Source organism: Momordica charantia, assembly GCF_013281855.1.
Source record: "Momordica charantia cultivar OHB3-1 chromosome 6 unlocalized genomic scaffold, Mcharantia_2.0 BLBB01000006.1, whole genome shotgun sequence".
NCBI lineage: Eukaryota > Viridiplantae > Streptophyta > Magnoliopsida > Cucurbitales > Cucurbitaceae > Momordica > Momordica charantia.
This window is the reverse complement of record NW_028275164.1, coordinates 6,044,498-6,059,342: the sequence shown is the minus strand read 5'-3', so window position 1 is coordinate 6,059,342 and position 14,845 is coordinate 6,044,498. Positions and strand designations below refer to the sequence as shown.

Sequence of the window (14,845 nt, the reverse complement as noted above, 5' to 3'; positions counted from 1 at the left end):
AAGATTGTTCAGAAACTTTTTATATTGATTTTGATTTGTTCTAATGTTTTGCTTTTAGAATATAACATTAGAATTGTGGGGTGAGAATTTGACATTTAACTTTTTGAAAAGGTTGGTGGATGTCTTAGCTGTTAATATTTTGTTAATAAAGAAGAAGTTTTATATGTAATATATTTTCTAAATTGTCTTTAAAATTGTAGACAAGTTTAAAAACCATAATTTTATTTACATTTTTTCAAAATTTGTTACAAATTTAACGATAATGTTATTAAGGTTTAAATGCTAATTTGGTCCTTGTACTTTTGATTTTGGTTCATTTTTTAGATTATCTAGTTTTAAAACGTTCAATTTGTTTTTGTACTTCCAATTTTGGTTCATTTTAATACTTATACTTTAAAAACGTCTATTTTTGTTATTATTTGCAAAATTTTACAACATTTTATACACAATAAAAGAAATTATTACTAATTTATTACTACAATTCAAGAAATTTAGTGAGTGAGTATCGTGCTAAGATACTGATTGAAAAAAATGAAGATATTGAAATGGTTACCTTTTAAAAGTATATAGATAAATTATAGATCAAAGTGGTCGTTTGAAAGTACCAAAACTAAAATGAACTAAAGTTGAAAGTAAAATAACCAAAATGGACACGTCCAAAAAAATAAGAAAAAAAAACTCTTTTAAGTTAAATAAAGAAAATGAGTTGGTATTTAAACCTATTGTTAAATATATGAAGAACAAAATAAAAAATATTGTGGGTAAAACAAGTTTGATTTTTTTCAAATTAAAAACCTAAATTTGGGGGGGAACAGTCCAATGGTTCTTATTTAATAAATTGTATGTTTTAGTTTCTAGGTTTTTTAAATATAACCTTAAAATCTTTGTGGTTGAATTTTAATAACAGAAAAAGAAGATTTATAAAATTGCTTTTCTTTTTAATTTTTAAAGTTTGACTCAGGTTACAAAACAATTTTTAAAAAGTAAATAGTATTTTTTTAGGTGACCCTAAAAGGAAAGAATATGGGTAAATATTATATTCTAGTTATGAGCCCCTTATTGAGGAAATTTAAATTTGTAACAATGGAGAATAAATTAAAGTGGAGCTAGCTAGGATAAAGAGAATAATATTAGCATCCTTTTTCCTTGTTATATTTTAATTTTTGTCTCCATTTAGTGTCTCTCTTTTGAAAGATAAAGTTATAAAGATGGGATTATATATATATATATATGTTGATGAGATTTGAATAATTGTACACTCCTCCCCTCAAATTTTATATATAAATACTAAATGTGAATATGACTCAACGGTTAAAGCACCTTGTTTATTCTTCTACGGTCGGAGGTTCGATACTCCATCATTATATCTGATGTATTAAAAAACAGTATAGGATATTTGAAAGTTTTTATAATTTTTTCTGAAGCTTTCTTGAACTAACTTATTACATTTAATTATTTGAAATTTTCAACAAAAAAGAGGACTTTAAAATATTTAGAAGAATCTCTTGACCAATGTCTTTTTCCTTAACGATTATTTTAAAACATTGTTGTTGACCAACATAATTATTCTTTTATCTTGCAATCTAATTTCAATAAATAAGTTTAAATTTTCCTAGAAAAAAAAAAAGAATAGAATCCTAAAACACAATTATTAAAGACATTGTCTTATCCATACAAATATATATAACAGTCTCTTATATGTTTTTCTTACCATTGTAAACTGCGAAACGGGTACCGTGCATGTTGCATAAAATTATACTCTATGGAAATGGAATTTTAAACTATGCCAAACTTAATTAAAATAAACTTGTAAAATTTAAGAGGCAGATATTATTTTCCCATAAAGATCAAATGGAAACATGCACAAAACAAAGCTGAAATCGAGCTAAGTAAAAGAAAAAGGAAGAAGGTGAGCAATTTCATGTGGTAGCTTAGCTTCTAAAGTGTAAATGGTGGAGGAATAAAGAAGGAGAGGACAAGAATAAACTTTTTAATGGAAAAAGTGCCGGAAATTACCACACCAATCACCAATTTTCCTTTTTTCTTTTTTCTTTTTTTAAAATTAATCCTTAAATCTTCTCGTACGTAACCTCCAATAATTAGTGTACTTTAATGTGGTCGGACTCGGACAGTGTACATCTTCTGAGCAAACTTAATATAAATTCATATATATATATTAATATGTGCAGAATTGGAAGTGCCTGTTTTGAAAACATGGAATGGATAAGGGAATGTTATGTCTGATTGGAACCCAAAAAAGGTTGCCATGGCCACTCAGACCAACTTTAACTTACAGAATTAATGCACAGTGCTATTGGCGTTGGCTAGTTTAGCTTTATGGGGGTAAATGGGCGTTATAGAAATTACATTTATTTGTGAAATTTATATTTCATTTGAAGATTTACAATGTGTTAAGGTTAATATATGATATAAGAGTGGGTTTTGTGGAGATTGAATTTATGTGATTATATAAATATTATGCTTCCATCTTAACGTGTGAAATGTAAAAATAATATATTATTATTCGGTTTAATGAAGTATAAATAGTCAATTTGATATTATTTATGCTTGGTGTAGCATTGGGGCTGAGGCTATACATATGCCAACAAACGATTCAAGGTAGTGGATTGTGACATGAATTTAAGTAGCAATTACCCATAAGTAGAATCTTGTACTGGTGTGGTGCATGCCCTCTCGACCACGTATACTTCGAAGTAAAAGTTGTGGACATTGGTGTGCAATCAAGGTTATTTGAATGCAAAAAGATTGTGTACGTTTGAAAAGGTGTGAGACACTACTTTTGAAAGAGAGCATTAGGAAATGTCCTGCAATTATGGTAATCGCACTTATCATTCAGTGGATATTCTATCGATGGTTGTCAGTGGATCATCTATCAACAAAAATGAAGTTTTTCCGGCTAGCACCAGAGTCTTCTGCCGGCAAAATTATCTTCCCAAATTAGAGTTGCTAACTGGCTATAGTTTTTAGTTCGTTGGCTAATTCTTCCTCATCTTCGAAACGTTCAAACGTCGTGCAAGATGAGAGGGTCTGGTATCTGGTTTGAGTTTCAAACCTATCCTTTCTAATAGTATAGTATGGGTTGATGATAATAATCTTTTTTTTATAGGAGATGGTTGGTACCTAGTTAAATACACACTTTCCAAAAAGAAATTAATGTGTTATTCATGGATTATGATATGGTTTAGTTTTGTAATTAGCTTAAACTTTTTGTTTAGTTTTTTGTTTTTTTCCTTTCTTTCTAAATAAGGCTAAATAAGTAATTTTAAAAAGACAGGGGAAGGCGGGTGTTGAGAAGCCCAATGGCAGAATCTCAGTCCACAAGGCAAGCCCGGACCGGCCCAAGATGAACGACCCGATTTGGAAACTTGTGACGTACGCAATGGGCAGGGAACCTGTCTGTCACTTCCATTTCCTCACCGATTAGTGATTATATTATAATGATCCAGCTGTCCTTTGACTTCTCTTCTAGTTCTTGTTGCCCACTTACCATCAAAACAAACAAAAATCTTTTCATCAAACAACTTTATTTGATCAAGTGAGTCCAACTGCAGCACATCCTTTTTTGTTGAGTAAAATCTGTACGGGTCGGTCTGAGGTCGAACTCACAACGTTTTAATTGGAGATATATATCAATTATCATCGAATATGCTTGCTTTAGCAGTCAAACGATAACAAATTCAATTTGAATAAATAGTCAAATTAAACACTCGGATCCCAAAATTGAGAATGTGAATGCACTCTAAGAATTAAATATAAAGTTAAACTCTGGTGATAGAATTTTACCGACACAATAGACTATATTTACTCTCAAAATAACACAATTATTCTCATTAATTGGTTATTGACTTCTTGTTGGGTGCTGAGGCATATCATTTTCTTGTTCATTTATATTCTTGTGAGCCCCAATTCTTTTATTGCTTATTTCCAGAGTGTCCTAGCTAATTAATCCATCTTGTTTGAGGGGAAAAAAAAGAAACAATAATGTCTCATTCACATGGGCTTATTAACTGTGATCAAATTTAAGAATCACCATATATCTGACGTTGTATTTACTCTTTTAATAGAAATGTAAAATTTTAAATAGATTTTTTTTTTGCTCAAGACCAAACTGGAGAAGACACTTTCAATAGGATAGAAAAAATAAATATATGAAAAATAAAATAACACGTGAAATTAGTATTTAAATAACTCTATCAAATATCTAATAATTATTTCCATAGTCTATCATATGGGTACTAGGTGTTGTGTGTATCATCCTACGCCGTGATATAGCTAACTCATTATGCATTATATACTAAAAATTATTGGGTTTAAGCTCATGTAAATTCAATAATGTAATGTTTAACACGTTGCAAATGCTTTTAGACAGTCAAAATAAGTGTTGAAGTTATAAATTTTTTGTTAAACGGGATAAAACTTTCGTTATATGCATGCATGGAATGTAACTTTAGAGAGAAAATTTTAAAATCTAATCTTTTGTAGAGGACATCAAATATGGAGGTGTAAGATTGAACTTTTAACTTTAAGAAAAGTAATTGTTATTTATTTACCGAGCTAGGTTTAAATTGGTCTTTTGAGGAGCAATTTTCCTCATAATCTCCTACTTTTTTCATGATCAAAATGGTGTATTTAAGAATAGCATCACCCAGCGATGTCTATTTAATATATTTATTTAATGCATGATTCTAGCTCGCTTGACACATCAGACATAATTTCTAAATAGACTCCATTGTTAATTTGGAAACAAAATCTTGCATTGGTGTGATACTCGACCATGTATATTGTGAACCTTAAATTAATAAGGGAGACATCAGGAAGTGTGGCTCTGCCTTGCAACAATGTAGTTGTCATTCCACGAATTTTCCATAGGCAATTGGGAGATCCTCTCTTACAGCTCAAATTGACCTCCCATCGAATGGCAGACAGAGTGCCCCCACGTCGGAGTCAAGCTGAGCTCCACTTTATCAAATACACGAACATTTCCTCCTCGTCCTTGGTGTGTTTGAGCTACGAAGGAGTTCGAATACAGGACCTTCTGTTCTGATATCGTATTGGACATAATCAAATCACCAATAAATCTATAAACTAAAGTTGATGAATTATTATAATAAATTTAATCATCTATAGGATATCTAACGTGAATTAAACCTGATGAACAATAATACACAATATAGTTAGGAGAGAAAATAAAATAATAAAACAGAAACGGAAGGAATTGAATGGCAAGTGAGAACAAAGTATAGAGAAGAGTAGGTGCCGGGAAAACGAGTGAAGAAATTATTGATTCATTACCCAAAATGCGTGAGAATACGCAAACTGTTCATTTAAAATGTGAGGCTTTATTTCTCGAGACGGCCGTGGCGCGCGATACGGCTGAAACAATAATTGAAGATATTTGGCTCCTATCCTATTCCCCCATTATCGTGGAGCAACCATATTCATTTAACAGCTCGATAATCTTTTTCTTTTTCCCTTTTTCTTTTTTTTTCTTTTTTTTTCTTTTTTCTTTTTTACAAACAGTGAATTAAAATGAAAAAAATCCCATTTATATAATCTGTCCAATTTCGGTTCTGTGGTGATTTTGCTGTCGTGTCGGAGATTTAGTGAAATTATGGCCTTGGCTTTTGTCGTGTCTGTACTGCACATGAACTGGGATCTTCGAGGACTCTGTTTTGGGCTCTCTTCAAGTTTTCGGATCTTGTAGCCATGCCCAGGCCCAACTTCAACTTCTCTCACCTTAATACGTATCTAATTTACTATTGATATAACAATTATATCTACTGATATCTAACATTGATACATCTGTGATCTATTGATATCTACGGATGTATATCAGATATCAGTTACAAATATATTTAATATGACATTGATATACATTAAAGATACTTTGGATATATATCAAATAAGATATACATAGGTATATCATTATAAATATATTTAGTATATCATAAATTAGAGATACATCAAATGTATATTAAATGTATGATATGTACATTTGATATATATCAGAGATACATTAGATGTACATCAGACGTAGATTGGAAGTATATCAGACATATATCGGAAGTATATCAAATATACATCAATCGGACGTATATCAAATATACATCAGATGTATATCAGGGTAAAACTGAAATAATAAAAATTTCGAGAATAAAAATTCAAATATTTTGCCATATTTGCAAAATACAAAAGTGATTGACATTTTTGTAAATATGTATAAAAGTTTAGCTACCCAATACAATTTCACTAAATTATATTCATATATATTTTTTTAAGTTCTTCATGCTATTTTAAATATTTATAAAAATAGTAAAGCAATATCTTATTGAAGGAATTTTAACTGTTTTCATTTTATAAAGATTTAAAAAACCATCTCATTATACAACTATTTTTCCTATTTATATATATATACAAAATTATTGTACTTACATCTACCAACAGGGTAAAGTTGAAAAGAAAAGAAAAAGAGTAATCATTATTGTAGATCTTAGGTTAGACCAACGTAAATAAGAATAAGATATAGCCCCCTATAAAACCAAAACAAGATGGTTCACGAGATGATCAGTCAAATTAAAACAAACAAGATTAATAATTGAAGATGGAATTTAAAAAATATTTTTTTAAAAAAAGAGCTGTTTATGCGAAATTCACTTCCATGGCTACTCTCCCCGAGGCCGCTACCTAATTTTGACAAATAAAACCTCTCGACCACTCCCCGAATCAAATAAACCAAAAACAAATGAGCAACTTCTTCACTTCTCTCATCTTCTTCTTCCTCCTCGCGAATCCTCCTGCAACTGGAAGCTTCGGAGTCGACGTCAATGGCGGAATCGGAGTCGGCGTCACCATCGGCGACGGCGCCGGCAGTGTCTGGATCGGCGGAATCCCATCTGGGTCTCCGGTCCCGAGGCTGAACAGAGCTTACACCGCACTCCAGGCCTGGAAATCCGCCATTACCGACGACCCACTAGGGATTTTAACCAGCTGGGTCGGACCCAACGTGTGTTCTTACAAAGGGGTTTTCTGCGCACAAGTCGAGGACGAAACGACGTCGTCCGCCGTCGACATTGTCGCCGGAATCGACCTCAATCACGCCAATCTCTCAGGTACTCTCGTCAGCCAGCTCTCTTTCCTCACCGAAATCACTCTCCTCCACCTCAACAGCAACCGATTCTCCGGCGCCGTCCCCGATTCCTTCGCAGAAATGTCGTCTCTCCAAGAATTGGACCTCAGCAACAATCTCCTCTCAGGCCCTTTCCCCACTCCCACATTATACATCCCGAATCTCGTGTATTTAGACCTCAGATTCAACGATTTCCACGGCCCCATCCCCGAAGATCTCTTCAACAAGAAACTCGACGCGATTTTCCTCAACAACAACCATTTCGACGGCGAGCTCCCGCGGAATTTGGGGAATTCCCCTGCTTCTGTGATCAATTTGGCGAATAACAAACTGAGCGGGAGCATCCCAACTGGGTTCGGGCTCGTGGGTTCCACGCTTCGAGAAATTCTGTTTCTGAACAACCAATTGACGGGGTGTATTCCGGAGGGGATCGGGCTTTTCTCGGAAATGGAAGTTCTGGATGTGAGTTTCAATTCGTTGATGGGTCATTTGCCGGAGACGCTGTCCTGTTTGAGGGAAATTCAGATTCTGAATTTGGCGCACAACAGGCTCTCTGGGGTTCTCCCGGATTTGGTTTGTTCGCTGAAGAGGCTCGTGAATCTGACGGTTTCTTTCAATTTCTTTTCTGGGATCAGCGGGGAGTGTTCGCGTCACTTTCTTGGGAATCTGGGATTTGATTTCTCGGGAAATTGCGTTTCTGGGAGGGACATGCAGAGGCCTCATCCGGAGTGCTCTGTGATTCCTGGGGGGAGCTTGAATTGCTTCAGAATTCCTTCTGTTGTGAAGCCTCTGATTTGTGGGACGCTGGCGGAAACGCCGGAGACTGAGCTCAGTTCGTCGCCGCCATGAGAGGGATGGGTTTGTCGTTGATTTTGATTTTTAACAGTGATTAATGGTGTTTTGGCTAATTTGACTCTAATTTATTAATGGAGTTAATTGATTCTCCGATCCGGCGATTTTGATTTGTGGTGGTTGGCGTAGAACAGATCGGATATTTTCCAATAATGGGAATGATGTAGTTGATCACATTTTAAATTGTTCTTGTTCGCGAAGTAGATTGATCTTGAACGCTGCGGCCGAACCAAATTTTATGTCAGTTCTTATTTGGTTAGTAAATAAATTAAATTTATCCAATCCATCAGTATTATATAAAATATAAAATTGGGTGACATTTCGATCAATTACTTTAAATTCAAACAATGATATTTAAGTATATAAAATAATTGTTAGGGGAAGAAATCTCATCCTTGTCCTAGAAAAAAACAAAATCAAGTCGCATATAGAGGTTAAATTATCAGAAACACGAGAAAGCTTGTCTATACTTTTTTCCCAAACTTGATTAGAAATTCATTTAAGTTTTTCAATTATTAGATGTTTTAAAAGTCGGATCAAACTACCAGAAAATCTTTTACGTTTATCTCAAAAAATACACATCATTAGAAATAGATAATACTGCATCAATTTGCTGTTATTAAAAATAAATCTTCCCAGTTCTAGAACTGTCCAATGTGACATTTCTGACATATGTGCCCCCGTAGAATGTACTAATAGCCTAGAACCACCTAGTAATATTCCTCTCTGCAGGGGGCAGAAATGGGATTTCAACTGCAATCTTAGATTCTTAGATATATTATGTAATGTAACATATCTAAAATAATATGAAAATAAACAATTTTGTCTTTTTCTTTAAATTCGAAATTAAAAAAAAAGCTGGTAGGGACAAAAAAACCCAAGCATGACAAAAATTTCAGAGCAAATGCTTGATAAGTAGGGGATAATAAGTTTTTTCTTTAATTTCACAATAATAAATATATCAGGAGATAAGTTAAAATAGTGAAATTACCTTAAAAATCTCTCATGATTTCAGGTCTTAGATAAATAAGTCTCGTTGAAACATATATATTTCAAACTTTAAAGATGGTGGGTTCAAAATCATCCTCTAAATATTCGGTTGTAAAAGAAAAAAAAAAGATTAATAAGTACATCATTAATCACGTAGCCGTAAATTAATCCATATGTAATATAGTGATCAAACTATCGACTTTTAGATAAGTAATAGATGTTTTATCTATTAAACTATGTTCGAATCGAATGATACATAATTACATGAGTATAATATATATCAAAGGTAATTGAATAATTGTCAAAGCGAGTATAGTTCAGCGGTAATTGATATATGTCTCCAACTAAGAGGTTGTGAGTTCGATTCCACACCTAACATGTTGTTTAAAAAAAAAGTAATTTAATAATTAAGGTATGACAATTACTTATATACAGTTTTATTATGGGAAGTTAGATAATGAGAAATAAAATAAATTAAGACGAAAGAGATTGGACCAGATTAGGTGCGGCCCAGAGAGCGACAGCCCACATGCAGAAACCACGTCCAGATCCAAAATCAACCCATAGGCCCACTTCACTTACCAACGACACACGTACTTCTATTCACGATAACGTGCCCACGTGGCACCTCCCTGGCCCCACCACCCATAGGCCTGGCAGTAATACGATATGATTGGGATCGGGGTACGTTTGCATGTGGCTGCTAATATATATATATAATTTTTTAATTGGAGTCCCAGTTTTGCCGCCTATATTTAAGGACACTTCAAGGAAAACATTATTGATTTATGATATTAAACTTACTAGATGGCTGTCAATTATATGATTGTAGTTGTTTTGATAATTGCTGTTATTTTACTATTTTGGTCTCTAATTTTAGTTTTAGTTTATTTTGGTTCTTTTCCTTTCAATTTTAATTAATTTTAGTATTTGTAAAATGTTGGATGGAGTCTCTATACTTCTAACTATATTTAATAATATCATATTATAATCCTAGATAGAAACTATTTTACCTAAAGACAAACCTATGTATAGCTTATTTGTTAAGATAGAAGTAAATTTTTCGTGTCACTCGTTGTTTTCGTATTAAGAGAGAGAAAAAAATAAAACCTTTTCCCGTAAATTAAAAAAAAAAAAAGTTTGGATCAGAAAGGGAGGATTGTTTGGGCCTAGTCCATATCTTAATATGGACCCAACTCGGTGCATTTTACCCAGCCCAGTAATCCGCACGTGCCAGAGGGAAGGAACTTGGGAAGAGGAACATTCTGGGTTTATTTGGATTAATTTTTTTCTTCCCCAACGCCCCTATCCTACCTCTGATTTCTTGTTTGCTAAGTTTTGTTCGTCTCCAAGCGGTGAAATTTCTTAAGTGAGAGATCTCCATATCCGGAGTTACTTCGATTTTTTGATTTCTGCGTCTACAATGTCTTCTCCTGCCGAGTATTACTGCTTCTCCATTCATTTTCCTGTTTAAATTTCAATCTACGAATTTTGTATTTTGTTTTTCTGTTCTTCGATGCTTCAATTTTGTTAGCTTTATATTGGTCTGTTCCGTTTTGAAATTATGCCTCGTCTTGCTTTTTTTTTTCACGCTCAATGTCTGCTTTTATTCTTTACTCTGATTTTAATCTATATCCTGACCATTTTTTGTTTTTTAATCACGATTCAGATATTACAACTCTCTTCCACCTATAAGTAAGGGATATGGAACCCTGTGCCTTCTGGCTACTACAGCCTTTCAACTTGGCTTATACGGTCCCGTCCATATTGCGTTGATCCACGGACTCGTATTCAAGCATTTTCAGGTATTGACTTTAATTGTCAGGATAGTGCTTCTTTTTGTCTGTATAATTTTTGTTTAACATCTGATAACTCTTACTTTAATTTGGGCTTTTATTCTGTTTGTTCCACATTGTTCCCAATCATTCTTTTTCTTTCCAAGGGGTATAAAATTTAATACCTATGAGTGGTATGGAAATCTCTGAAATTAAGAATTTCCTGTTTGGTTGACTTTTTGGAAAATAATCAAAATCTCCTAGTTTAAAATTTTCGAAATGGCACACAAGTTTCCTTTTCCTTTTCGTAGGGTCTACAGTTTATTTTTAGTTTGGTAAAAAGTATTTTTTTCAGCTAAATTGTGTAAAATCTTTTTTTATTTTATCTCATTTTAGCTCAAGGAATTTAGACAGATCAGGAATATATTATTAGTCAAATTGTTGAAAGGAATATGGTAAACATCTTTCAGTAACTTTTGAGGACATGTTTCGAGCCTTGGATCACTTTAGCAACTACGTAGTCTATGCTCATCATATAACTAATACTAATCTAATTGTAATTGGTGTGGGTTTTTTTTTGTAAGCTCCAATAGGGGTTCTTGTTCTGTTAGGAACTTTTGGTATTGGATAGTTTTGTAATTTTCTCCATATCTATGAAACTTGCCTTGCTTTCCTAAAAGGTCATGATTTTTAGGATATTTTACACAAAAAATTTTATGTCAAAATTTTGTAGGGTAAGGCAATCATCCCATCAGATTAATTGAGACTGTGTAAAATCTCCTCTCCCCAATGCTTATATTTCCTTCCATACTTGTTCTGTACACTTCTAAAGTAAGGAGCTTACAAAAAATTTTAATTTTAGAAAGCCCATTTCCGAACAAGAGGGTTGGAATTAGATTTAGAACTATTTTAAGTAGATTCTGATAATGAAATTTGACCACCATAACTTAGTTTACCAGTTCAATGTTATGGTGTCTTCAAGAGCTCCTCTTCATCCTAGTTACTGTTTTCATCATCCTTGAACTTTTTATTTAAATTGAGATATCGTTGCACCCAATTTAATGTGTAAGTAGCCCGAGTGTGGAGATGTAGTCAACACAATAAAGGGGAGAAACACAAGGGCAAGTCAAGTAAAAATAGTGAAGGGGAGAACACAAGAACAAGGCAAGTAAAAATAGTGAAAGGGGAGAGACACAAGGACAAGGATTTTTACATGGAACCCAAGTTAGGAAAATCTGTGCAGAAACCAGTTATAACCTATGCTGTGGATTTTAAATTCTAAGGAGAAAAGAATTAGCAATTATTGTTTTTCATCCATAGTTGCCAAAAGAAATTATCATTTTTTATCTAGGAAATTGTCATATCTTTTTTCTTAATTAAGCAAGAAAAGTGGTTCTGTACAAATTGAGAGAACGGTGTAAGTTTGGCCCTTTATTTCTTTTCTTTTGGTGGTTTGAATTCCTTATATTTATGAAATTTAGGTATAATAGTATCTGATCATTCAGTGAAAATGACTGTGCTGTGACTGCTGTCAAGTTGTCATGAATTAGAACATTCTTTGCACTGAATACTCTTAAATGATGATCCCTGGAGATTGATGCCTATCCCTGTGCACTAATTCTTTAATATGAATTCCAACGTTTTCTTTCCAATTACAATTTATTTATACAAGTTCACCTTTATTTTCAGGTATGGAGGCTATTCACAAACTTCTTATTCCTTGGAAAATTTTCTATCAATTTTGGAATTCGTTTGCTAATGATGTAAGTTTTCATGTGTGATCAAATTTTTGCATGAACTACTGGCAGTACTATTTCATGAAAAGTGGAGGCTTTGTGTTCAAACTCTCAAGAAGGTCTATGATGCACTAATAGTTTCATGGTTGTGCCTTTACAGAGCAAGATATGGGGTTCAACTTGAGAATGGACCATTTCAAAGGCGAACAGCAGATTTTCTGTGGATGATGATATTTGGAGCCTTGACATTATTGGTGTGTGTGAGGATCTTTATTAAATCATTCATTTAGTTGCAGTGGTTCTTCTCAGTTTTATCTATTTGTAAAAATAGTAGATTTTGCAGTGGTTTCAATCGCGACAATAATGTTTGCGGAAAAGATCGTGTGAAAAGGCAACTGGACTTTAAAATGTTTTTTTTTCCTTGCTCCAATTATTTTGCTGGTACTCGTTCATTTGCAGTTTCATGAAGCATATCATCAGTTTGAGTAAAAAATCATTAGTTAGTACAATGTTGCCACCTGAAAAGTTCTGTATTTCGTGTCATTATTTTTTATAATGTTTAATATATTTCATTGAGCAACTAGTAGATGAAGATTTTCTGACAGCTTTGACTCTTTCGTATCTCTGTGCCTCTGGGAATTTTGAAATACTCCCATCTAAGAGACTTGTTGAATCTTTATTTTAGGTAGAATATTTTTGCCGACATGTGAAATTATATATTTTTTTGGATGCTTCCTCTTGAATAGGTACTTTCCGCTATCCCAATCTTCTGGTCGCCATTCTTAGGGATATCACTTGTGTTTATGCTTCTCTATGTCTGGAGTAGAGAATTTCCAAATGCACAGATCAACTTATATGGCCTCGTGACTCTTAAGGTATGGCCAACGGCATTGATTTAGGTTTTGCCCAAATTGAACCTTTTTCACCCTAGGATAATGTCTCTCAGTTTCTGGTATCTGCAACACCAATGTAATGCTTCTTGTGCAGGCATTTTATCTGCCATGGGCCATGCTAGCGCTTGATGTCATTTTTGGTTCACCTCTTGTACCTGATCTACTTGGAATCCTCGCAGGGCATCTGTATTACTTCTTGACCGTGTTACATCCACTAGCTGGCGGAAAGAACATATTAAGAACTCCATTTTGGGTGTATCCTTCTTCTTTTGGTTTTTTAATGACAGATTTTCCTTGGTTTCTCAATTTGAGATTATCATTAGATGGATTCTATGCACCTTTATTCTGCCTTATTCTTGTCTATTTCTCTGTTTTTTAAAAAAAAAATGTATGATGAATGTCGGTCTCCTTCCCCACCAACTAAAGAAAGAAGTCAATTACACAGTGGCATATAATCAGTTATTCATCAGATTATCTTTACTTTTCCATTGTTCAATGTTCACCCATCTGTGTAGTTTTTTGCATTGTTTATGTCTTGTTTTTTCTAGCATTTCTTTAACAATTTCTACAGTCATAGGTTAGTCTCAAGGTGGAGGATTGGAGCTCCACCAGTTCAACGTGCGCAGCCTACCGATGATAGGGGTACGAGTGGAGCTTTCAGAGGGAGGGCTTATCGGCTTAATGACTAAACCTGCTTCTGTGTAAGAAAGAAATTTCCAACACTGGAAGTTTTCAGATTGTGCCTGCTAACAACATGAAGAGAGGGGGATAGGTTCGGTTCGGTTCGGTTCGGAAAGATTTATCGCAAGCGAATATTCGTTTAATTTCATGAATGGTGCCCTTGTGTTTACGAATGTTACATTTATTTCATGAATAGTAATCAGCAGGTGCTCGAGTTTGGCCAATTCTTCTGATTAGAAATACTAGAGATTAAGGGGTTTTAAATATTGTTTTATGTTTAGACTCTCTAATTTTCTCTGTGCAGCCCTGAATAAATAGTATATGTTTATCGACTTCAGTAGAGAAAATAGAAACCCTGTTGGTGACATGGGTTTTTGGATTAAAATTTGAGAAATTTGTTTAAACAAATTTTAGTCAAAATTAGAAGAAATCTGATAGCAACAATGCAAGATCACTGATCACACTTAGGTACGCTAAGAATGATTTTGGGATGATTTTTTAGATCAAGTTCTCATGCACTTTAATTAGATCAAATCCACTTTTCAAACTGGCAACTTAATTAGAAAGACTATTTTTAATACCAAAAAGTTTTTGTCTCCCAAGTTCAAATGTCTTTTTTTTTTTTAACGGTGAAATTTATGAAAAAGTTCAATGTTGTTAAAAAAATACAAATAATTTCTTCTGTGGAATAATAATGGTAGAAATTTACAAAGTTTTGTTTTGATATAGATATTCTATACAAAATTTCATAAGTCTAAATAAAGTTTACCA

At 33.4% G+C, this 14,845-nt stretch overlaps 2 protein-coding genes across 2 annotated transcripts; both read left to right on the top strand.

The window, feature by feature from the left end:
- Positions 1–6,653: 6,653 nt before the first annotated feature.
- Positions 6,654–8,095, top strand: LOC148210596 (leucine-rich repeat extensin-like protein 7). Its single transcript, XM_088124886.1, has one exon. It carries the CDS (start codon positions 6,764–6,766, stop codon positions 7,994–7,996), a length of 1,233 nt encoding a protein of 410 aa, XP_087981012.1. The 5' UTR covers positions 6,654–6,763; the 3' UTR covers positions 7,997–8,095.
- A 2,175-nt stretch (positions 8,096–10,270) lies between these two features.
- Positions 10,271–14,406, top strand: DER1 (DERLIN-1). Its single transcript, XM_022289397.2, has 7 exons — positions 10,271–10,429; positions 10,659–10,794; positions 12,454–12,527; positions 12,661–12,754; positions 13,247–13,375; positions 13,488–13,648; positions 13,965–14,406. The coding sequence occupies exons 1-7, from the start codon at positions 10,413–10,415 to the stop codon at positions 14,080–14,082; spliced, it is 729 nt and encodes a 242-aa protein (XP_022145089.1). The 5' UTR covers positions 10,271–10,412; the 3' UTR covers positions 14,083–14,406.
- The last annotated feature ends 439 nt before the right edge of the window (positions 14,407–14,845 follow it).

Excerpts from the sequence above, each read along its gene's own strand:
- LOC148210596 (XM_088124886.1), top strand. The coding sequence starts at position 6,764 with ATGAGCAACTTCTTCACTTCTCTCATCTTCTTCTTCCTCCTCGCGAAT.
- DER1 (XM_022289397.2), top strand. Across the intron at positions 12,755-13,246 it reads TTGGAGCCTTGACATTATTG|GTACTTTCCGCTATCCCAAT; the intron begins GTGTGTGTGAGG and ends CCTCTTGAATAG. Across the intron at positions 13,376-13,487 it reads ATGGCCTCGTGACTCTTAAG|GCATTTTATCTGCCATGGGC; the intron begins GTATGGCCAACG and ends CTTCTTGTGCAG.